General features: G+C 34.4%; 1 protein-coding gene across 22 annotated transcripts in view; it reads left to right on the forward strand.

The window, feature by feature from the left end:
- ehbp1l1a (EH domain binding protein 1-like 1a) overlaps positions 1-23,676 on the forward strand; it is a 76,488-nt gene that overhangs the window by 17,733 nt on the left and 35,079 nt on the right. For 6 of the 22 annotated variants that reach the window (XM_073908144.1, XM_073908148.1, XM_073908150.1 and 3 more), the window contains exons 5-14: positions 165-343; positions 1,790-1,929; positions 3,982-4,047; positions 6,600-6,839; positions 9,663-9,866; positions 12,085-12,309; positions 14,387-14,833; positions 17,484-17,699; positions 21,018-21,077; positions 21,170-21,323. In XM_073908144.1, coding sequence (XP_073764245.1) covers positions 165-343; positions 1,790-1,929; positions 3,982-4,047; positions 6,600-6,839; positions 9,663-9,866; positions 12,085-12,309; positions 14,387-14,833; positions 17,484-17,699; positions 21,018-21,077; positions 21,170-21,323 — 1,931 coding nt within the window. The remainder of the gene's footprint in view (positions 1-164; positions 344-1,789; positions 1,930-3,981; positions 4,048-6,599; positions 6,840-9,662; positions 9,867-12,084; positions 12,310-14,386; positions 14,834-17,483; positions 17,700-21,017; positions 21,078-21,169; positions 21,324-23,676) is intronic. The other 16 variants (XM_073908151.1, XM_073908152.1, XM_073908146.1 and 13 more) reach the window with 7 other exon arrangements.

The following is a 23,676-nucleotide window of genomic DNA, read 5'->3' on the forward strand; positions in this document are numbered from 1 at the left end:
AAACGTAGTATTTTGGAGAGTTTTGTCCTGTAAGAGATATCACTTTTGCTGTAGCGTGTCTTTAATTTTGTTCTGATTGTTTTATTTTTTGATAAAACTTTTGCTTTATTTAAAAGTAGTGCTCTTTTAAAACATCTAACCTCATCTCATCCCAACATCCACAGGAAACAAAGGGTCACAGAAAAGTTTTAGCGTCAGTGGATGTGAATATGAAGAAGTTTGCAAGCGCGACCCCGGCTCAGTTTGACCTGTCGCTTACACTGAAGCCTCTTTCTGTGAAAGTGCTGGACGTCACACTCAAGCTCACCCTGTCCTGCGTCTTCCTGAAGGAGGGCAAAGCTACGTGAGTTCAACAGACCATCGGCAGTGCGAGGATAAAGAACGAGCCTCCTCCAATCGGCCTTAACTTTCACTGTTTTTTTTTCTTCTTCGTGGAATGGTGTTGTGCACTCCACCGAAGACATCCATTAGCCTACATATTTAATTTTGTTCGTTAAGCGCAAAGATTTGTTCCAAAACTATTTCTAAATTCAGTTCTATATACCAGCAAACAAATAAATGAACAACAGTGATGAAGTGTGGTCAAAAAACACTGTATTTCTGTATTACTCTACATCCTGTGTGTTTTAAGCAATGTGTAAGCGAAGCGCATAACTGACGCACCCTGCGCTGGACTTTAGACCTGCTTTCAGCTGGTCTATTTCTCAGTCTGTTTTAGTCCCTCAAAATAGCAACGCGCCAACAATGCGCCTTAACACACCTCTTTTCCAGACTCGAACACCCATGAGTCCACAAAGTGCGACAAATGAATTTACTATTTAAACAATGTGGTAGAAAATGGGAAAAATTAAGGTTGCGCTGGTTAAAAATAGCAACACATCAGGGCAAACATGTCTTGCGCCTTATTGTTCCGGATGTAGAGCCCTTTGTCATTGCGAGTCTCAAAATGTTGCATACAGCAAGGTTTATATTGTCCAAAAATGGTGACTAAGTGCAAATTATGTGTATCAGTTGTGGAGTAATTAAGACATGTAAAATATTCCAGGGGAATAGTCTCTCGAATAATTTAATGCCATCCTTTCATGGAAGGGGGTTTATCCATGACATCAAAATGTTTTTCCTTTTAAAAAAAATATATTGCAATTGTCCTTTGCTGTTTTAATACTTACAGTTTTTAATAGTAATTCTGAGACGCTTTGTTTGTTTTATTACTATTTAAGAAAATCACTCATATAAAGTTTTTGGTCTTACGGCCCACTCATAATCATGTTAAATAATTATGATTTCAACATTGTCAATAATATGATTGTTTGTTTTTTTGGCAAAATCGAGCAGCCCTAGATTATATTGCATAAACAGTGTTGATGCATCATAAAACTAAAACAAAAGAATACACATCATACTACACTAAAACCTGAACCACACTGTTCCAGTTACTGAACCACACTGTTCCAGTTACTATGACCATTTATGTGAAGCTGCTTTGACACAATCTACATTGTAAAAGCGCTATACAAATAAAGCTGAATTGAATTGAATTGAATTGAATTGAACTATAAATATTACATATTGACAGAATAGGTATTAGCCTATCATCTTTCTGTGTAAGTTGTGCAATCACTTGCCTGCTGACATCTTTTGGAGAAATAAGTGCAAGTAAATTAAAAAAATGTGTTTGCTTATTCTGTTCAAGTACATACTGTACTGGTTTTATAGGTTGTAGAACAAGATTACCTTTACTTATCTTCAATACATATCAACAATATTGATTGTTGTTTTCTGTGTTCAGTGATGAAGACATGCAAAGTCTTGCGAGTCTGATGAGTTTAAAGCAGTCGGACATTGGAAACCTGGATGACTTTAATGACAGTGATGAAGAGGAGGACAGAAGACTGAGTGCAGCGGTGAAAAATGCCACAGCAGTCATAGGTAATGTCGACATGCTTGCACAGACATTTGGAAACAAGTTTAGAAACCGGCATTTCCTGTTCTGAAAAGGCTATTTGCAGTTTTTATGTGTTGTTTCCTGGTTTTAGGTTCATTTGCAGTGAGGCAGATAACCTGGTGGTTGTTTGCTATTTTTGGTGGTTTGGTAGTTTCATGTTGAATAAGTGTCTGTGCCAATATAATATTGTATTTTAGATTTAAATGTTTGCAAAAATACAGTAGTATCTCAGTTTTTTGTCTCTTTGATTTCTCATTTTGGGATAGTTCACCCAAAAATAAAAATGCACTCTCTATTTACTCACCCTAAAGTGGTTTCAAACCTTTATGAGTTTCTTTTGAATGAAAAAAGATAGTTTAAAGAAAGCTGAAAACCTGTAACCATTGATTGACTTACAGAGTACACTCTAAAAAAATTTCTTAAAAAAAACAGGAAAATGGTTGGTGTAATAGCCTAGTGGTTAGTGCGTCGACTTATGGTGCAGTAGCACGTCAGGGCGTCCCGTGTTCGATTCCCGGCTCGTGGACATTTCACTACCCTACCCCCATCTCTCTCTGTCCTATCTAATAAAGGCAAAAAGGCCAAGAATAAATCTTTAAAAAAAAAATAAAAAACAGGAAAATGTACTGGCAGCTCATTACACAGACTTTTTACCGTAATTAAAAGCAGAAAACTTCTGTTAATTGACAGTGTGTCCACATATAAAAAACTAAAAAACATAAGTTTTTTGATGGTTAAACTACTGTAAAAAAAAAAATACTATAAACAAATTTAACATTTTATATCACTTGGAAATATTCAGTGTTTTAATATTATACCTACAGTAAAAAATTGGAAGTACTCTGTGTTCTAATGGTATATCTACAGTAAAAAAAAACAAAACAAACAGATTGTGTGTTTTAATGGTACTGTAAAAAAAGGGGCCTTTTTGCGTTTTAATAGTATATCTACAGTGAAAAAAAATGAACAGATTGTTTGTTTTAATGGTATACCTACTGTTAAAAATTGAAGTATTTTACTCATTTAATGCTAATTAAGCTGTATGAAAATGGCAATTGGTAAGTATACACATATATCCATTTGGGAAAATACACGTTATTTATCCAAAACAAAACCTTTAGCAGTAAATAGTTTTGTTAACTGTGCACTTACAATGATTAGTAACAAAACAACTTTGCAATTTAAACAGGTTCTTTAATGAATACAAACCATTTGCAATTCTAAATAGCTAGAAAACAACTAATACTATGGAAGTCAATGGTTACAGGTTTCCAGCTTTCTTCACACTGTCTTCATTTGTGTTAAAGCGCTGAAGCAAGTAAATGATGAGAGAATGTTCATTTTTGGAAGTACTATCCCTTTAATTATGTTTTTGTTGTTGTGACTGTTCTGGTTTAGGACTGTCTTGGAAAAAGTAAAGGACACAAAACGGGCCAGTATGTGGCAGCAATTATTAATTCAGACAATTTGTACAAAACTATTTATTTTGAAATAAAGCAACCCAGCATGCATTTTGTGTTAAAAAACCTAATAGACATCTAAACATAGACATCTTGGATAAAACAACACTGTAAAAATGCTGTGTTCCATGCAATTCCTTCATGTTGTCTGAACAATAACTAATTAAGTCAACCTAATTGTTTTTACAAATTGAAGTGGATTGAACAATCCAGTTGTCCCCGAATAAATCTCAAGAATTGTGTTGATTCAGCTCATTTTAAATAAGTTGTTTGAATAAGCAGCAACAATTTAGGCTCAATTTGTTCTTTAAGAAATATTTGTGAAAACAACATTTACCAGAATAATCAGTATTATGATTTTTGGCATATTTTATAAGGTCATTGACAGTTCATTGCAGGTGTAAGTTTGTAACATGAGTAATAATGCCAGTTTCCATATTTAAAATAAAAATGACAGTAATTTTGTAGAGTAGACAATAACTATTGCAATCCTCTAGTTCACATTGCAGACCAATTTTTTTTTTTCTCCGATGGTCTTTTCTTTTTCATTCATTGTTCTGTCCTGTCTGTGTTCAGCTCCTCTTCCTCCTGCTAGGAGAATACATGACAAGGCCTGGAGACCTGTTGTAGACTCAGACACAGGTAGCAGAATAACTGCTATGGCTTCTTTTCCCACCCCTCTTTATTATGATTTCATTCCTTTACAAAAGAGTTGACATTTTATGTTTAATTTCAAGATTAATAAGAATTATTTATTTTGCGGTGAGCCTTATGTGCTAATAATTCTTGTTTAATTAATTGCTATTAAAATACTGGGACCGCTTATATAGTTTACATTCAATAATTGTTTTTGTTTTTTTTTGCAATGTATGTTTTGTTTTATATTCTATTGTTTTATATTATATTTATACAATGTATACAAGAAAATACCCAGTAAATGGTCATTCAGTGTATGAGTAGTTTAACAAAATTTTTTAGGCATATTTATTGCAATAATCATTTAATGACATATTAAAATACAGTCCCAGTGCAAACATAAAATTTTACGTATTGCTAACAATTAATTAATATGCAAAATACTCATCTATTAATCAATACTAATTCATTGTAATTATAATTTTAATACTCTGGCATGACAGTCCTCTAGGTTTTACTCATTTGTAAGATGTTTGTAATAATTAGAATATAAATATAAATATTAATATAATATAGTAATTAAATATAATAAAATCATGTATGATTCTTTCTTTCTTTTATATATTTACTATTATATTTATGTTGCGCTGTTCATAATATTTATAAATTTACTATTGTTTATATTTTGTATTTTAAGTATTTTAATACTAGCATATTTTTGCACAAATGATTTGTAAACTTTTTGTATTTGAGTATTTTTGTACCATTTCAATAGGGTATATGCACAGACTGTTGGTTTTCAGTCAACCAGCTCAAGTGCTTCCGTTGATCTGACATGCTAGCTGTGCGATATGGGTAAAAGAAACCTATCACGATTTTCTTAAGCAATATTGCGATTTCGATTTTAATCATGATTTTGTCACAGACAGACTGAATCTGTGTTTACAGTGTGAGTCTGAAACATATTTCAAAAGAAAACCAATTAGATCTTTACCAAAGACCTGTAACATATCTCTAAAACAGACATAAAATAAAAATCACCTAGCAAAGCTGTAACAAATTGTCTCTAGAACAGACCTATGACAAAATAAATGTGTGTGTGTTTGTGTGTGTGTGTATGAGCATGTGCGCCATCAAACTCAAGTAAGGCTCCAATGTTCTGTTTGACTAAATATCAGAAGTAGTTGTGGAAGAAGCTGTGTGTTCACAGATTTGTTTTGTCATGCAAAGATCATAGATCTTTTTGTGACGCTGCCGTGAAATAGGCCGTTCACACATCGCATCTTTTGCACTCACAAGTTCATTATTTCCAATGGAGGCGCGTGTATTGCATGCACTCATTGAGAGCGGCATGCGCAGGTGCACCCAGCTGAAAAAATCTTATTAAAACTTATTAAAATGTCTCACTGTGAGTCACGTAACAAGAACTGACCAATCAGCTTTATATGGAATATACACATTTTGGTTACCTCAGACAAACACAAATCACCCCAACACCAAGTGCTTTTTAATTCTCTCCATACATAAAACTTGCATTGGAACTGCAGCAATGTTTTGTCAGTTTGTCATCCTCTGAGAAAATGGTTGATGATCACCTAGCAATGACAATGTTGAAAATCCTGAAGGAAGAGATGCGCTTACGCAAGCGCATCTCTTCCTTCAGGATTTTCAACATTAGACGCACTTTATGACTGACTTACAAATTACCTAGTTCTGCCATACATCAACCTTCCTGTATCCAAAGTAACTTAATCCCACACCACAGATGTTGACTTTTTTGGCACCGAGTCCTCCTGTGTGGAACTCATCATCCCTGTATATGCAGGGATAAATGTAAAAAAAAAATTTAGCTCATAAATAAAGCTTTTAAATAAGTATTTTCTCTAGACAGTTTGGGCCTTTCCTCGAAGCGAAAAAGGTTGAGAACCCCTGAACTAAATCAATGCTATTCTGATCCACATCTATTTACCTGATTATATTTTAATTACATTACATTGGAACATCAATGCTGTAAAAGTAACCTCATGAAAATAATCATATAAAAGTTAATCATTGGCTGAAAAACACTGGCTATGCATTTACCCCATTATTCTGTAATACAAATCAAAATAAATGTCATGAACAACACACAAAGACTTAATTTTCAGACTTAATTCATTCTTGCTTCAGATGCTACAAATAAGTTAAGAAATGTTATCAGAATAATGCATTTCCGACCCAGTGCTGCTAAGCAGTATAAGGATAGACTCTGATTCTAGGCCTGTTTTGCATCTGTCAGAAAGTGGGTGAAATTGCATAACACATTCCCATGACCTCAGCATACCAGTGGTTGTGTGTGTATGTGTGTGTGTGTGTGAGAGAGAGAGAGTTTATCTGACATCTGCATCTCTGTGCTTTCGCCTATTCATTTTCTTCTCTTCAGAATGATTCCCTGCTCATTTCAGTTCCTCATCTTTAATTTTAGGTCTGCTACTTCTTCTTTAGTAGCTATACTCAACGACTAACTTCCTCTGTTTTTTTCTGTTCCTTTTCACAATCATCATCATCATCACTTTCAGCTCATTCTGAACCGGATCGGATGAGCTGTTCCTTCATCACTCCTAATGCTCCTCTCCAGTACCGTCCTCTGTCTTTTGACCCTTCTGTCCTGCCTCTCGCCCCGTCCTGTTTCCAACCCCTCCATGCGGCCACCAGTGTCCCGCAGACACGGCCGTCCCAGTATGCCTTCACTATACCTGCATTTGCACGTGCTCATCCACCTGCACTACCCAAAATCTTCCAGCCACCGACGGGCTCAGGTACAAATACTCATTTACCTGAAGCTGGTCTCCATCCACTCCACTGTATACATGCTCATAGCTCAGTGATCATCCACAAGCTCACACTTCTGTGGGATTACTTAAAGGTGCATGAAATCATTAATTATGACAGGCTTTATACGTATGAATGAGATGTAAATAATGGTATGGGAACCCATTTTTCATCAGACTAAATATAAAGCTTTATATATTTTTTGTTCAACAGTTTTTTTATTTGCATTTTGCATGAATTTGCATGCATTTAAAAGTCTTTTTTTTCACCATTTAACTGATATAGTAAAATACACTTACTGGCCACTTTATTAGGTACACCTGTCCAACTGCTCGTTAATGCAGATTTCTTAATAGCCAATCACATGGCAGGAACTCAATGCATTGAGGCATGTAGACATGGTCACGACGATCTGCTGCAGTTCAAACTGAGCATCAGAATGCGAAAGAAAGGTGATTTAAGTGACTTTGAACATGGCATGGTTGATGCCAGACGGCTGGTCTGAATATTTCAGAAACTGCTGATCTTTTGGGATTGTCATGCACAATCATCTCTAGGGTTTGGAGAGAATGATCTGAAAAAGAGAAAGTATATAGTGAGCGGTAACCTAAATATCCACTTGTTACAACAGAAGAGCTTTTCTGAACACACAGCATGTCAACCCTTAAGGCTGATGGGCTACAACAGTAGCAGACCACACCGGTTGCCACTTCTGTCAGCTAAGAACAGGAAACTGAGGCTACAATTTGCACAGACTTATCAAAATTGGACAATAGAAGATTGGAAAAACTGATGAGTCTTGATTTCTGCTGCGACATTTGAATGGTAGTGTCAAAATTTGGCGTCAGCAACTTAAAACCATGGATCCATCCTGCCTTGTATCAATGGTTCAGGCTATTGGTGGTGGTGTAATGTTGTGGGGGGTATTTTCTTGGCGCTCTTTGGGTACATTAATACAAATTGAGCATCGTGTCAACACCACAGCCTACCTGAGTATTGTTGCTGACCATGTCCATCCCTTTATGACCACAATGTACCCATCTTCTCATGGCTACTTTCAGCAGGATAACGCGCCATGTCAGAAAGCGTGAATCATCTCAGACTGGTTACTTGAACATGACAATGAGTTCACTGTACTCTAATGGCCTCCAGAGTCACTAGATCTCAATCCAATAGAGCATCTTTGGGAGATTCGCATCATGGATGTGCAGCCGACAAATCTGCAACAACTGTGTGATGCTATTATGCCAATATGGACCACAATCACAAAGAAATATTTCCAGTAACTTGTTGAATCGATGATACAATAGATTAAGGCAGTTTTGAAGACAAAAGGGGATCCAGCTCGGTACTAGTAAGGTGTACCTAATAAAGTGGCTGCGTGTATAGTAACAGTAATTATGTACAATTATTTAAAATGCGTGTATTAATAATTTGTTTTAACTAACTTTAGTTTTTAATGAAGAAATTATTATAATGTGCAGATTTTGTTTATTATTATAAGTATTAGAATTCAAATTTTTATGTCGATTTTGTGTTAAATATATGCATGAAATTACTGCTTGAATCCATTATGACATACCAGGACAGCTCATTTTTAAAGGATGGGTATTATGGAACATTTGTAGAAATGTTATTGTTCTGAAACACGCTTGACTCCTTGATTCATTAAAAGAACTATTAATATAGCCTAACAGTTGGATTCCTGAAGAAGAAAACTTAATAAGAATCATAAGAATAAAAATGAGAATATTGTAATTATAACAACTGTTGTTCAACGTTTAAAGACAGATTTGTGTACACATTTGCTCAACCCGTCTCTTTACAATAATTTGATAGCAGGATACTACATCACCCATGATGCTGTACAGAAAATTTCACCAATCGCATCAAAAGATATCAATAGCTCTGCCCACTCACATGAATTACCCATGATGTTATTTTTGTCATTAAAACCATTAAGTATTCTTCCACTTTATGGCTATTATTATTATTATTATTATTATTATTATTATTATGTTTTTTTCCCACAAGGGATAGTTCACCACAAAAAGAAAGTTCTGTCACCATTTATCCACCTTTTATCCTTTACTCCCTAAAGTCATTTCAGAGGTCACTGAAAACACTTACTTTCTTTAGCTTTTAATCATGTGTTGTGAATTTATGTATTTTGACTCCTCGCATGTTTGCATGTGTTTTGTGTTTTATGTACAGCACTTTACTTATTTTGGTTGGTTAAAAATGCTATGGAAATAAATTGAGTTGAGTTGGAAACCTGTAACTATTGACTTTCATAGTATTTGTTGTCTTATGATGGAAGTCAATGGTTACCAGTTTTCAGCTTTCAGCTTTCTGATGAGTACATTTTCATTATTGGCTGGACTATCCCTTTAAATGAACACTGACAAATAAAAAAAATCTTATGTAAAAAAAAATACATAAATAAACAGGAAAATTACTTCGGGAACATTGCCGCTTGACTTTTGGGCTTTTGGAAAAGGGCCCATTTGAAGCAGCAAATTAATTTAATGGCTTTTGTTCAAGCAGGCGACTTCCTGATCCCCACAGTAACCATTGGAGAACCTTGTGCATTTGAACATCAAGCTAGCTCTAATTAAGCTCTTGCCTTTTACAGTACTTTCCCTGTTACAACTTTATCTATTGAATCTTTATTTACTTCACTTAATGAGTGCTGTTTTTGTTGTTGCTTCTTTTAAAACACAAACATCAACAAGTTTACAAAAAGCTTTCATTGTTTCTGTCTTTTCTCCTCTCTGTCTCTCATCATGCTATATATTTTTTCCTTTAAGTTGCTGTGTCTGTCACTCAAAGGCCGCCAGGAGGTCTTGCTAACTCTGAATTAACAGCGAGCAGTCGATCTGCTGAAGGTGGTGTAGTTCCTCACCCACAGCCCCACTCTTTTCTTCCTGGGATTAGTACACCCTTTTCTCTGTCCACTTCTCAATCCTCCTCATCCCCTCAGCAGACTACACTACCTGATGTACCCAAGAGAGGTAAAGGGCTGCTTGCGAGTCAGATTAGATGGTTGCTGTTCACCTTTTTATTTTTGTGATGCACGTTTGAGTGAAATGGCTTCTCGACCTTAAAACAAATGCATGCAAGAGGCTGGATTTTTGTTTATATGTTGTTGATTGGATGGTTGTGGTTTGCTATTGGTGGATCACATGTGATTGACAGGTTGATCCCGCCCTTGTGCCAGTGAACATGTCAAAAGAGAAAAGTCTTTATAAAGTGGATTTAAGATTATGAGAGCATATGAATTTACACAAATATGTACTAGGGCTGCATAATTAATCGAAAAAAGATCGCAATGTCGATTCGACCCCCTAGACGATCTTAATCCAGCATTTCTACGATTCTGCCAATCATATTTTCAAGATCAGGAGAGAAGCATAAAGGCGGCCGCACAAGTCTTCACATTGTTCTATATAGGTTTCTCAGCAACTTAAACACCTCCAAATGGTGTTGAAAGTGTCACATACTGTATTTTTAAGATAATTCACCCAAAAATTATTCATTTTTGTTTTAATGTAATGATGTATTCACAGCCACGAAATCACACATGAGCTGCCCGTGAGCTGTTACCAAAGAGAGGGTGTGTGCACCCCTCTGAATGAAGACTACATTAGTGAACATAACCTGCATAGGCTGTGAATAACGTTCAGTTTTTGGCACAGAGTGACAAACGTTTGGGAGCCACGCGGGAAGTACATTGAACATTGTTTAAATAATCATATCGCGTTTTGAATCATTGTATTCTGATTACTGTGCATTATTGACCAGAAGGGCGATGCAGTGGGGCAGTATAATGCTGTCGCCTCACAGCAGTGTGTATGGATGTTTTCCAGTAATGGGTTGCAGCTGGAAGGGCATCCGCTGTGTAAAATATATGCTGGATAAGTTAACGGTTTATTCCGCTGTGACGACCCCAGATTAGTAAAGGGAGTAAGCCGAAAAGAAAATGAATGAATGAATGAATATTGACCAGAAACAATTTAAAACATATTTAAGTCCACCATTGCAAGTCTATACAAAATTTAGCACTTACATATTACAATATATTATTTTTGTTGTTTTACCATATGTTTGAGAAATAATAGCCTACTTATATTAACCTTTATTTTACATCTGTAAAATCGTGAGAAAATTGTCATCTTTATTTTATGCAAAAAAATTGTGATTCTCATTTTAGCCAGAATTTTGCGGCCCTGATTAATTAAATATTGCAATATACTATAATATTAATTGGTTTCATTCTAGCTCTTTGAGCTGTACATAACAGCCTATTGTACTGTTTGATATTGCAAAGTGAAATTTGGCGTTATGTTTCTTTTTTTATGATATTATTTTAAGTTATTAATAAATACAGTGGCGTGTAGTTGAAATGCTTTTAGTGTTTACTGCATTTTGGATTGCTCAGTTTGTAGCTTGCAACTGTGCAATGTGTTTTTGGACATTATTTTCACATTTCTTTTACTCTTTACCCATAAAAAGGCCTCAATACTTCAAGAAAAGTCAAAGAAAGAAGCGGTTTGAACTTAAAATGATAGTTTACTAAAATCATCATTTTTTTTTATCCTCACCCTTCACTTTCTTTAAACCTTTTAGAGTTTCCTCTGATCAGTGTAAAAGAAGATCATTTTAACAACGCTGGTAACCTGTAATCATTGACTTATTTGTTTTTTCTTTAATAGAAGTGGATGGTTACAGGTGTCCAGCTTTCTTTAAAATATTTTTTATATCTTAAATATCTTCTTATTCTTGTTCATTTTTGAGAAAGAAACTTAAAAAAACGTTTAATGAAAGTGAAGGGTGAGTAAATGGTGACAGAATTTCCAGTTTAGGTGAACTATCCCTTTAATTTGAATAGAATCATGCCAAAAATAAATGTGCAGATCTCATGCAAACATCTGCATGACTATTATGCTTTGCTAACTGCTGTTTTTTCACCGCTGGATTTTTAGTTGTATGTTTATTTAGTTTGATAGAAAATATGCTGCACAAATTTACACAATGGGGATGTTTTCTAATATATATTGACTGATGCTATCACATTATAATCTCCATTTCACCTCTAAACAAAAAACAAAAATTCACTTTACTTTGAGTATATTTGGCATCTTAATGTTGCACCTTATCCTTGATTCCATTTTGCCTTGTTTTCTTCAATTGTCTTCTTTCTGTTTCATCATTTCATATGCCCTGTCTTAGCCACCTGTTCTGCTGCTCGTAGCAAGACCTGGAGACCACACAGCTTTCCCTCTTCAAGCTCCATCCCTTCTGCTTCTGACCCCTCCTCTTTTGATTTTGGCCCCTCCCCTCATGGTTCAATGACTCTAGCTGGACCACAGCCATCAAAAATATATCGTGCCTCATTGGCTGAGCCAGGCTCCGCCCTCACGAAACCTACAAGCATGCCTTCTGCCACAGAGACAGGTACTTAGGCAGATGTCCATATTTGACAATATTTATATTTAATTTTTTATTGATGCAATTTGCTGTTAAAGTTTCTGTGAAATCAAAAGGATAGTATTATAGTTTAGAGTTAGTCCACATCACAAATCTCATGGTTCGGATCACATTATGGTTTTTTAGTCACAGATCGGACCATTTTCCTGGATCAGCCAAAAAGTGGAGGAGACAAATGTAATTTGCTTTCCATTTATATAAAAACAGTACTGCAAGACACTTTTGGTTTTAACAAACAGATCTTAGAACCTTTAATTAAAAAAAAAAATTAAATGAAGAAAAAAATCAGCTGAATAAATGTAATTGATAATGGTAATGCTGATAACACTAAATGTAGAAATCTAACATAATTTGTACAACCCATATTTATTTTTTTTAGTCTCATTTTCAATAAATTATTCAGTTATTCACTCATAAAACTTCATGTTTCATTGCTAGATGGATCATATTTGAAGAATTATTCAGTGGCGTATTTTTGATGACTGGTTGTCGCCACCTATTGGTTAAATAATGTAATTTCTGCCTACAACTTTCATTTTTGAGCATATTACGGTGATTTTAATGTGTGTTAAGATCTCGAGTTGTTAATGATTAATAATAGTGCAGCTTACACTGAATGCATTGATGCAGGCTAAACAAGTAGTGACAGAAAACACCCTTAATGAAACCCACCATATTCAGATAAACCTACTACAACTTCTTCCGAAAGCCTAAATACTTTCATACATATTATTAAAATGACGTGAGAGACATACCTCTCTGCGATCGTTACAAATTTAGGATTAATCTACCAGTAAAAAAAAAATGTATGTGCAGGCCACGTGTGTTATGAACCATGGGTTGTGATCCGTACGAATCATGGATCATCCATGATCCGTTATACCCCTATACTATCAGGCTAATGTTTTTTAACATACTATGTATACAGTAGATTTCAGACGCAGCCCATTTCTTTCACATTCGAGGGCCTTTTAAAATGACCAGAAACACTAGTGCTTATAAGTTTCAGTTTAGAAAGACTTATGATTTTGAAATAAAACTTGTTCACCGCAGTTTTGTATTTATTTTAAATACAGATAAAAAAGTATTTTTTAAAAATATTTTGTTATGATGTTTTTAATATATTTGACAATGTAATTAATTTATTTGATGGAAAAACTGAATTTTCAGTATAATTTCTATTATCATCAGTCCCTCAAGATAAATAAATAAATGTTCTGATTTGCTTTTTAAGAAATATTTCTTATTATCAGCATCACCTATGCACTCTATTACTGCAGGTTAACTGTGTTTATATAGAAGACTTTAACTGTTAAAGTTATTAGTAAATTAAAGTTATTTGTAAGTGATAAAGTTATGGTAACTTATAACCTTAACTTTTCTGATTTTGATTGTAATGCAGTAATGTGCACCTTTTGTAAAGCTGCTGTTCACAAAAAAATTATACAAATTATACAAATAAACCTGAGTTGAATTATTATCACCAGCGCTTTAAGTCTTTATGAAGTTCTTAAAGTCTTACATTTTTACATTTCATGTTATTTTGATAAATTGTAAGTTCAAAATAACATCATTTAAGTTTATAATCACTTTTGGTTTATTTATAACGAATAAATACAAATAATTTCAATTAAAAATTTCAATTAAAAAATGAAATGTAACTACTACTGGCCAAGACTTCTGAATAGAAGTGAGGACTGTTTCTGAAATTGTAAACCATCTGTCAAAGAAAGGTAAACAGAAGATGTGGGTCGCTTAAATTATAAACACAGTCTGCCTTTAACCATCAGAAACAAACAGACACAAATTAAAGCCATATCAAAAGCATTCATGGGGCATTTAATTTCCGTTTCACCCCCTCAAAAAATGTTTTCTTTATTTTTCAGTCATTATTCCAACATTGCAAATCTATGCTAACCATTTTAATTTTCTTTTTCCCCTCTCTCTCTTTTTCTCTTTTTTCCCTGTGTTCTGCATACATACACACTCACTGGTTCATTCATCAACTTTCATCATTGACCAACGAAATCATGCTCCACTCCAGCATCTTGGCAGAAAGAGTGGAGATCTCCAAAGCTGCGGCCTGCTCTGTGTCCTGCTCCATCCACATCCTCACAACATACTAACCAGCAGCTTCGCCCTGCACAAACACATCCTCTAATGCATGCCCCCATTCTCACACTCCCTTCACCCCCGACCGTGGCGTTTTCCACTGCTACTCCAAATCCTGGTCTAACATCTCCCAGTGTCGCTCCCTCCTCTGAGATACTCAGCCCTGTCTCTGTCCCTCAAACGCTGTCATCTGCCATCCTCACTCCTCCTCCAGCATCACTTGTTGGCCCCATTGCTCCTAGTTCTAGTTCTCCATCTGCCCCTTTTCCCTGTGTTTCTGCTCTCCTGTCTACTCCTCATCCCGCTGTTTCTGATGCTCCTCTGTGTCTCACTTCTGATGTTGGTCCTGTGGTCATCACTCCTGTTGTCTCCGATCCAGGTAGAGAGAGAGAAAATATACTCCTGATGACTATTTTAAATCTGTCTGCATGTGTTAAATTAATGTAACGATCTGTTTTCATCTTATGAGTTTCAGATGAAAATATTGTCTGCAGTGTGAACAGATTTTGGATGCCCTTTTTGTGGAGCGTGAATATTGTGAAAACTCTAAAACTCGCTGTTTAAATCAATCATGCCTTGTTTTTTTTAAAGGAATAGGTTTATTCAAAAATGAAAGTGTCATTTAGGCGGCACTATGGCTCAGTGGGTAGCACTGTTGGCTCACAGCAAGAAAGTTGCTGGTTCGAGTTCCGGCTGGGCCAGTTGGCATTTCTCTGTGGAGTTTGCATGTTCCTCTTATGTTCATGTGGGTTTTATTCCGGGTGCTTTGGTTTCCCCCACAGCAGTGTTGAGGAAAGTTACTTTTGAATGTAATGCATTACAGTATTGAGTTACTCCCCCAAAAAGTAACTAGTTACATAAATTAGAAATGCATTACGTTACCTTTGAGTTACTTTTTACTTGGCTGAGGCTTGATCTCTTGCAGGATTTTTTTAAAAATAGAGTAGCACTGCATTTAAAAACAGTCCGTATAACCTACACCTTCATTTACTTAAAAAAACACATAAAATAAAATCTTCTGAGAACTTCCTGACGCTGCATATATATACAGATTAATGAAATTTAAAAGCAGTGTGTTTGCTACTTTTGTATTTTTGTCTAAAAGTAACTTTTTTTAAAACTATTGCGTTACTTGTTACTTAGGGTGCTTTCACACCTGTGAATCGATTCAGTTGTTCCGAAACACAGATTACAATTGTTACATTGTTGCTCTTTACTCTTGGAGCGGTTCGCTTTCACACGGCAAAGTTTCTAATCGGACCAAAAGAGCTAAAACAAGTCACTTTTGAGTTAACTCTCCTCACATTGGTCAGAGTGTCAGGGTTTATTTTGCAGCGTACCGCTCAGCTGTCAGGAGAGGTGGTGGTTTGGTGGTGATTGACAGGGTGCGCGCGCGACGTGTCTGAGGAGAGATGCGGTGGGGAGGGGTCAGAAGGGTGCGCGATGTAGCCTATTTGAGGACCGGGAGGGAGATGCGAGATTACCGGGTGATAATCACTAGTTTGCGGGCATCCGGAGACTCGCGAAACTTCCCGCCCTACTCATAATTCTCTCTTCATATAGCCGTATGCCTATTACATATCCATAAAACACTGTGATATAACCGCGCACGGATCGGATCGCTTTCTCACTGCAATCGAACCGCTCCAGGGATCGTTTCAATCGAGCCGAGACCACCTCATTCAAGCGATCTTGGATCGATTACTTTGGCGCGGAACAGAGCGCGATTGCCCAGTTCACATATGCCAAACGAACCGCGCTAACTGGGCAAACGAGATACGTTCCGAAACAAAAGTGTAGGTGTGAAAGCACCCTTAGAAAAGCAATATTATTATGTAACTCGCGCTACTTGTAATGCATTACCCCCAACGCTGCCTTGCAGTCAAAAGACATATGCTATAAGTGAATTGGATGAACTAAATTGGCCGTAGTGTATGAGTGCGTGTGTGAATGCGAGAGTGTATGAGTGTTTCCTAGTACTGGGTTGTGACTGGAAGGGCATCCACTGTGTAAAACATGCTGGACTAGTTGGCAGTTCTTTCCACTGTGCCGACCTTAGATTAATAAAGGGACTGAGCCAAAAAAAAAGTAACGAATCAGTTATTATTTTTCTAGAATATTTTTTTTAAAATTAAATTTGACATTATATTTTGATTTTATTTTTTATTTTTTTTTTAACTATTATTGGATGTTTGTTGTAATCTCAATTGAATAACAAAGAAAGGTTGGGACATAGAATAGCTCCTCCTCTTCTTAAAAAACACCCAATACCGTATTGTTTTATCACAGCTCTGGTAGTAAGAGTGGTTGAGCTCAAGCAGATCAAATGAAAAGCAAATGAGAAGCATTTTGGATGAGGCGAGACATGTCAGATACTAGCGAGCAAAACATTTCTGATCTGTATCTTAAATATTAATATTTAAAATAATAGTAAATATGGAAAAATATGGTGTTCTGAAACTGGACGATCTAGATTACAGATAGACAGTGTAAACGTTCACAAGACACCAATATTTTGTAAAATAGGTGTTTGTATCAATCTACAGTACATATATGTATAGTTTGTATTTAAATAGACACCTGCTCGCACACTGCAGTTGAACAGTAAAATCATAAGTGCAATGTTTCATGGTCATCCATATATCGGTGCAGAAATGCAAACTCATCACATTTTATTTAATATAAAAATTTGTTTGCCTTTGAGAATCACACACTGCTGAAATAGTCAGAGGTTACTGTAGGTCAGAAGATTTTAAATATCCCTTAAAAAACTGAAAAATTCAATAGGTTTGATTAATAAATGTGATGTAATTGAATTAAATATAAACATTTGGTTCACTGATGCAAACTGACCAATTTGACCCTCCATACCGCACCCTGCTCATAAGCTGTTTCATTTTTTAAGACCCAAAGTACCCAATCCCAAAGCAATTTACTTCCTCAACACTAATCTCCTTTCTCCATTCATCCTTTTCTAATCATTCTCTCCTTTTTCTGTCCTCTGTCCTTTCTCATCTGGTCAACCTCAGAGTCTATCCCAGAGCTCCAGACTTCTGAATGCAGACATCAGGTTGTGCCCACAGTGGTTATACCGAATGTGCGCAGGCCGATAGCTCCTTGTCCTGTAGATGCTCCTTCTTCTCCTTTCTCTTCCTCTTCTTTAATTCTTCCTTCACCCTCTTCCATTTATACCCAAACATCTACCATAACCTCCATTTCAATGCCTTCCTCTGATTCACTCACAGGTATACAAGCAGTATGGTGGGCTGGCTGAGACTTTTTTCTGTTTGTGTGTGTGTGTGTGTGTGTGGAACAGGTTTTAAACATGTCTTGAGCTTGTGAGATCTGTTTTTGATTTCACTCCAATGTTGCATAACAGTACAGTGTCAGAAAGCCAAAGCATTCCATTCTCCCCAGTGAACTGCATTCATATTTCATGACTATAGAACTAATAAAACAGTCAGCATTTCAGTCAGTAAATCTTGATATGAAATGACATGATGTTATGCCCCCTCTAGGTCAACTTCAGAGTAACAGCTACCTGCTAATGTTATATTATATAGTACCATTTTATTATTTTCTATCCTGTTCCATTCTCTTCTGTTCTGTTCTGTTTTATTCTATTCTAATTTAGTCTGTTCATTTCTATTTTATTCTATTCTATTCTATTTTAGTCTAGTCTATTCGGGTCTGCTCTGCTATGTTCTATTTTATTCTATTCTAATCTATTCTGTTCTGTTCTATTCTAGAGTCTATTTTATTCTTTACTACTCTAGTCTTTTTGTTCTATTCTATTCCTTTCTATTTTATTCTATTCTATTTTATTCTATTCTAGTCTAGTCTTGTCTAGTCTATTTTATTCTAGAGTCTATTCTATTCTTTACTATTCTAGTCTTTTCTTTTCTGTTCTATTCTATTCTATTTTATTCTATTCTAGTCTATTCTATTTTATTCTATTCTATTCTAGTCTATTCTATTCTATTCTATTCTATTCTATTCTAGTCTAGTTTATTCTAGAGTCTATTCTATTCTAGAGTTTATTCTATTCTATTCTATTCTATTCTATTCTATTCTATTCTATTCTATTCTATATGTTCTACTCTATTCTATTCTATTCTATTCTATTCTATTCTATTCTATTCTATTCTATTCTATTCTATTCTATTCTATTCTATTCTATTCTATATGTTCTACTCTATTCTATTCTACTCCTATTCTATTCTATTCTATTCTATTCTATTCTATTCTATTCTATTCTATTCTATTCTAGAGTTTATTCTATTCTAGTCTGTTCTGTTCTATTCTATTCTATTGTAGTCTATTATTATTCTAGAGTCTATTCTAGAGTCGGTTTTATTTTATTCTATTCTTTTGTAGTCTATTCTATTCTATTCTATTCTATTCTATTCTATTCTATTCTATTCTAGGGTTTATTCTATTCTAGTCTGTTCTATTCTATTGTAGTCTATTCTAGTCTATTTTATTCTAGAGTCTATTCTAGAGTCTGTTTTATTTTATTCTATTCTATTGTAGTCTATTCTATTCTATTCTATTCTATTCTATTCTATTCTATTCTATTCTATTCTATTCTATTCTAGTTTATTCTTGTCTATTCTGTTCTCTTCTGTTCCATTCTATTCTATTCTTTTTTTATTTCAATCTATAATATTCTAGAGTCTGTTGTATTATTTTTTCTAGTATATTCTATTCTTTTATTGGCTATCCTATTCTGTTCTGTTCTATTCCATTCCCTTCTGTTCTTATCTATTCTGTTCTATTTTAGTCTAGTCTATTCAACTATATTCTATTCTTTTCTATTCTATTGTAGGCAATTGTAGTCTATTCTAGAATCTATTCTATTCTAGTCTGTTTTGTTCTATTCTATTCCATTCTAGTCTTTTTCAGTCTAATCTATTCTAGTCTATTCTATTGTAGTCTAATCTGTTCTATTCTATTCTATTTTTTTTATTGGTGACTATTCTATTTTATTCTATTCTATTTGGAGTAATATTATCACAAATGAAGAAAATTGCAGTATTAAAAATTGCAGCATTATAATATAACTATTTAAAATGGTGACAAAGTGATATAAGAATAATGCTTTAATGCTCTTAATTTTTAAGTTTTATTTTCTGCAGTCATCACTTCAGTCACATAATTCTTCAAAAATTCTATTTGTCTCACTTGCCCAAAAATGTGTTATTCTTGTTGTTGAAAACCATTGTGCTGCTTGCTATTTTTTGTGGAAGCTTTATTGTTTTTATACATGCTATACTGAATTTCAGTTATCAAGATGTGTGCTATACACTATAATAAGATACATTACCATTACAAAAGTCTTGTCGTCGATCCCAGATATAAGAGCAACAAATAATAACTTGACTTCTAGTTGATCATTTGGAAAAGTGGCAGAAGGTAGATATTTCCAATGAATCATCTGTTTAACTGCATCACAATAATCACAAATACTGCAGAAGACCTATTGGAACCTGCATGGACCCATTATTCTTTCAGAAATCAGTCAAGTTTGGTGAAGAAAAAATCATGGTTTGGGGTTACATTCAGTATAGGGGTGTGCGACAGATCTTCAAAGTGGATGGCAACATCTACAGCCTGTGGTAGCAAGACATTTGTGCTGCCCATTACATTACAAACCACAAAAGAGGGCAAATTCTTCAGCAGGATAGCACTCCTTCTCATACTTTAGCCTCCACATCAAAGTTCCTGAAAGCAAAGAAGGTCAATGTGCACTAGAATTGGCCAGCCCAGTCACCAGACATGAACATTATTGTGCATGTCGGGGGTAAGATGAAGGAGGCATTGAAGATGAATCCAAAGAATCTTGATGAACTCTGGGAGTCCTGCATGAATACTTTCTTTTCCATTCCAGGTGACTTTATTAATAAGTTTTTTGAGTCAATGCTGAGATGTATTGATGCAGTCCTCCAAGCTCATGGGAGTCATACACAATATTGGTTCTGTTTCCACTGCACCATGACATTATATTCTATACTGTACATTATTTCTGTTAAGTGACAATACTTTTGTCTAAGCAAAGTCAGACCTAATTAAATAATTAAAAATCAAAGCATGATCATATTTTATTTTGGTAAAATAAGCGTAATCTAGAGGCATTTGCCTTTCATAAAAGCCACTTCTGACACCAAATGATCAACTAGAAGTCAAGTTATTATTTGTTGTTCCTAAAACATGGATAGGCGACAAGACATTTGTCAGGTAGTGTACATTTTGTTTTTAGACTGATGCATTAAATACATTAAATTATGCATGCAGTTTGCTTGAGTTTGATAAAATCTTAAACTTAAAACCAGACTTGTGTTTTAAGAAACTGATGTGAAGCTTGACATTCCTATCAATTCCATGTTGTGTGCTGTTTTCTCTTTAGCAGGGGAAAACATTTTTAATAATGCTTGAAAGCATGTTGAATATTGCCTTATTTTGTGCCATATATTATATTATATTATATTATATTATATTATATTATATTATATTATATTATATTATATTATATTATATTATATTATATTATATTTCTGTTTCAGAGAAACACAGACAGTTAAGTGTATTAACTGAGGAGGAATGTCCTAATACAGTGAGTTCTGGTGAGTATACAGTACATTACAGTGGCTTTATTGGTTATAATTTTGAGCATCTTTCTGGAAGTGGTAGTTATTGTTTGTCAATACCTTTACAGCTGATGAGGTTGCAGATACTAAGGCCATAAATGTTCCTCAAAACCATGAACCTCACCCTCGCAGAGTCCTCAGTATGGCCAATCAGCGACCAAACAGCATATTGGACAAACAGCGGCCTGCTTTTGGACTTGAGGTTGTACGGCCTGCAAAAGGGTGAGCAAATAAGGAAAAAAAACTTGCTGAATGGTTCATTGTTGCATGTGTGTAGATGCTCTGGAGTGAATGAATGTTGGTTGCATTGATGCACAGGAAGTGAACAAGTTTCTGGTGTAACAGAGTGTTTCATTTGCTACAAATGGGTTTTTGTAAAGACTAACACTCTGGGCTCGATTGTTTTAATTTTTTTTCAATCATTAATCATTAGTGAAATTAACCTCTTGAATGAACGAATGCGTGTTGGTTTGTTGTGTAAATATTTGTCATTTACAGTATATACTGACGAAGATTGCTTATGTCTGTGAGGACCTAACCATTGCAATTAAATCCAAATTCAACATTGTTATAATACACAGTAGCCAACATTTGAAGTGAATCAAGAAAGTTTTTCAAAATTGTCCTATGACAAAAATGGGTGTTGTTCAATAGTTTTAGGACATCTTTGATGAAAGGTCATGATCCACTTCAAATGTTGACTACTATTATCACTATATTATTACTTGACTACTGACAATAAGTTGACTTAAGCTACAAAAGATTATTCAATTTGAGCCTTGGCTATATATATAAGTGGGGCTAAAATCACTTAATTTGCTTTTTGTACTATATTGCATGTTAAAACGTCAATGAATGAAGTAAAAATAGAGATAATTAAAGAGTGGAGACACTTTTGCAAGATAGCTATTTGTGGAAATTTCCTCTGCATTTAATACTGTGAGACTCTCAGCTTGTAGGTGCATTTGATGTGAGTCATGGTTTGGTTTTATGGATTTTAGACTTTTTGACATGCAGGAGTCATGTCGAATGGAGTGCTTTCAGACATGCTTGTTACATCAAAAGAATTTCCGGTAACACTTTATAATAACTACACACTATAAATAATTTATTAAGCATTGGCAAATAGTGAATTCATTATCCGTTAAGCATTAACTCTACATTAATAAACATTAGTAAGCAGTTTATAACTGCAGCTACAAATGCTCTATTCTTGACTTATAACCACAATTAAATTATGCTTAATAATTGTATTTTCATACTTAGTAAATGATTAATTTTTTATTACTAAATTAAGTATCGAATAATTTACAAACCGTTTGTATTTAAGAGTAGTTGAGGGATTTTAGGATCATTTAGAATGAGTTAGTAAATGATTAATAAACGATTGAAATTAACGTTTATATGTCTTATTATTCAGGCATATACTAATAGTCAACTAATATGTTAATAAATGCTTTATTAACTCAACTTCATGCAGTTTTGTGACCTAATCTAAAGTGAGGACTATTCATGCTTTATAAATCCCTTATAAATGACAAATAAAGGCTCAGAATCAAATGAACTATAATATTTGCAATCTTTTCTAAAATGTAAAATTACTGGAAAGTTTAAACCTTGCTGAATAACAGGAGTGTCAAAATACAACAAAACTGGATAAAACAACAATATAATAATTAAACAATGTAATAAAATGTAATGTTTAAACTCTACAGTGATTCTATTTTAGATAAGGTTGCAAAGATTTATTTTTTATTTGAAGTACAGTTTCATTTGTGTCTCTTTAATTGAATAGGAATGAATAATGTCATTCTTTGATTTGTAAAGCATGAATAGTCCGCACTTTAGATTAGGTCACAAAACTAGGTGAAGTTGAGTTAATAAAGCATTTATTAACATACATAGTAAGTATTAGTATATGCCTGAATAATAAGACATATAAACGTTAATTTCAATCGTTTATTAATCATTTACTAACTCATTCTGAATGATCCTAAAAACCCTCAACTACTCTTAAATAAAAACGGTTTGTAAATAATTCGATACTTAATTTAGTAATGAAAAATTAATCATTTACTAAGTATGAAAATACAATTTTTATTATTAAGCACATTTTAAATGTGGTTATAAGTCAAGAATAGAGCATTTGTAATGAATTCACTATTTGCCAATGCTTAATAAATGATTTATAGTGTGTAGTTATTATAAAGTGTTACCGAATTTGCTCAGGGTTGCGCACTGTCCTCAATTCTTTTTATATTGTACACAAATGAATGTCGTGCCACTTAGGACAATTGTGATATAGACGAATATGCTGATGACAGTTTTTTTACTATTGTTAACAAATACATATTGTAATGACAGCAATAATCATAATGAGCTTTTTAAGTGGTGCAAAGAAGCTGAACTACAACTGAACGCCAAAAAAGCGAAAGAGAGAAAAAATTCTCCAGATGTGAAACCAGTGTATTTTAATGGAAAACAAGTTGAAACGGTTCAGGAATATAAGTATCTTGGCACAATCTTTGATACTACATTAAAGTTTCAGCAGAACTCAGAGGCTGTTACTAAGAAA

Source organism: Danio rerio, chromosome 7 (assembly GCF_049306965.1).
Source record: "Danio rerio strain Tuebingen ecotype United States chromosome 7, GRCz12tu, whole genome shotgun sequence".
In the NCBI taxonomy this organism is placed as follows: Eukaryota; Metazoa; Chordata; class Actinopteri; order Cypriniformes; family Danionidae; genus Danio; species Danio rerio.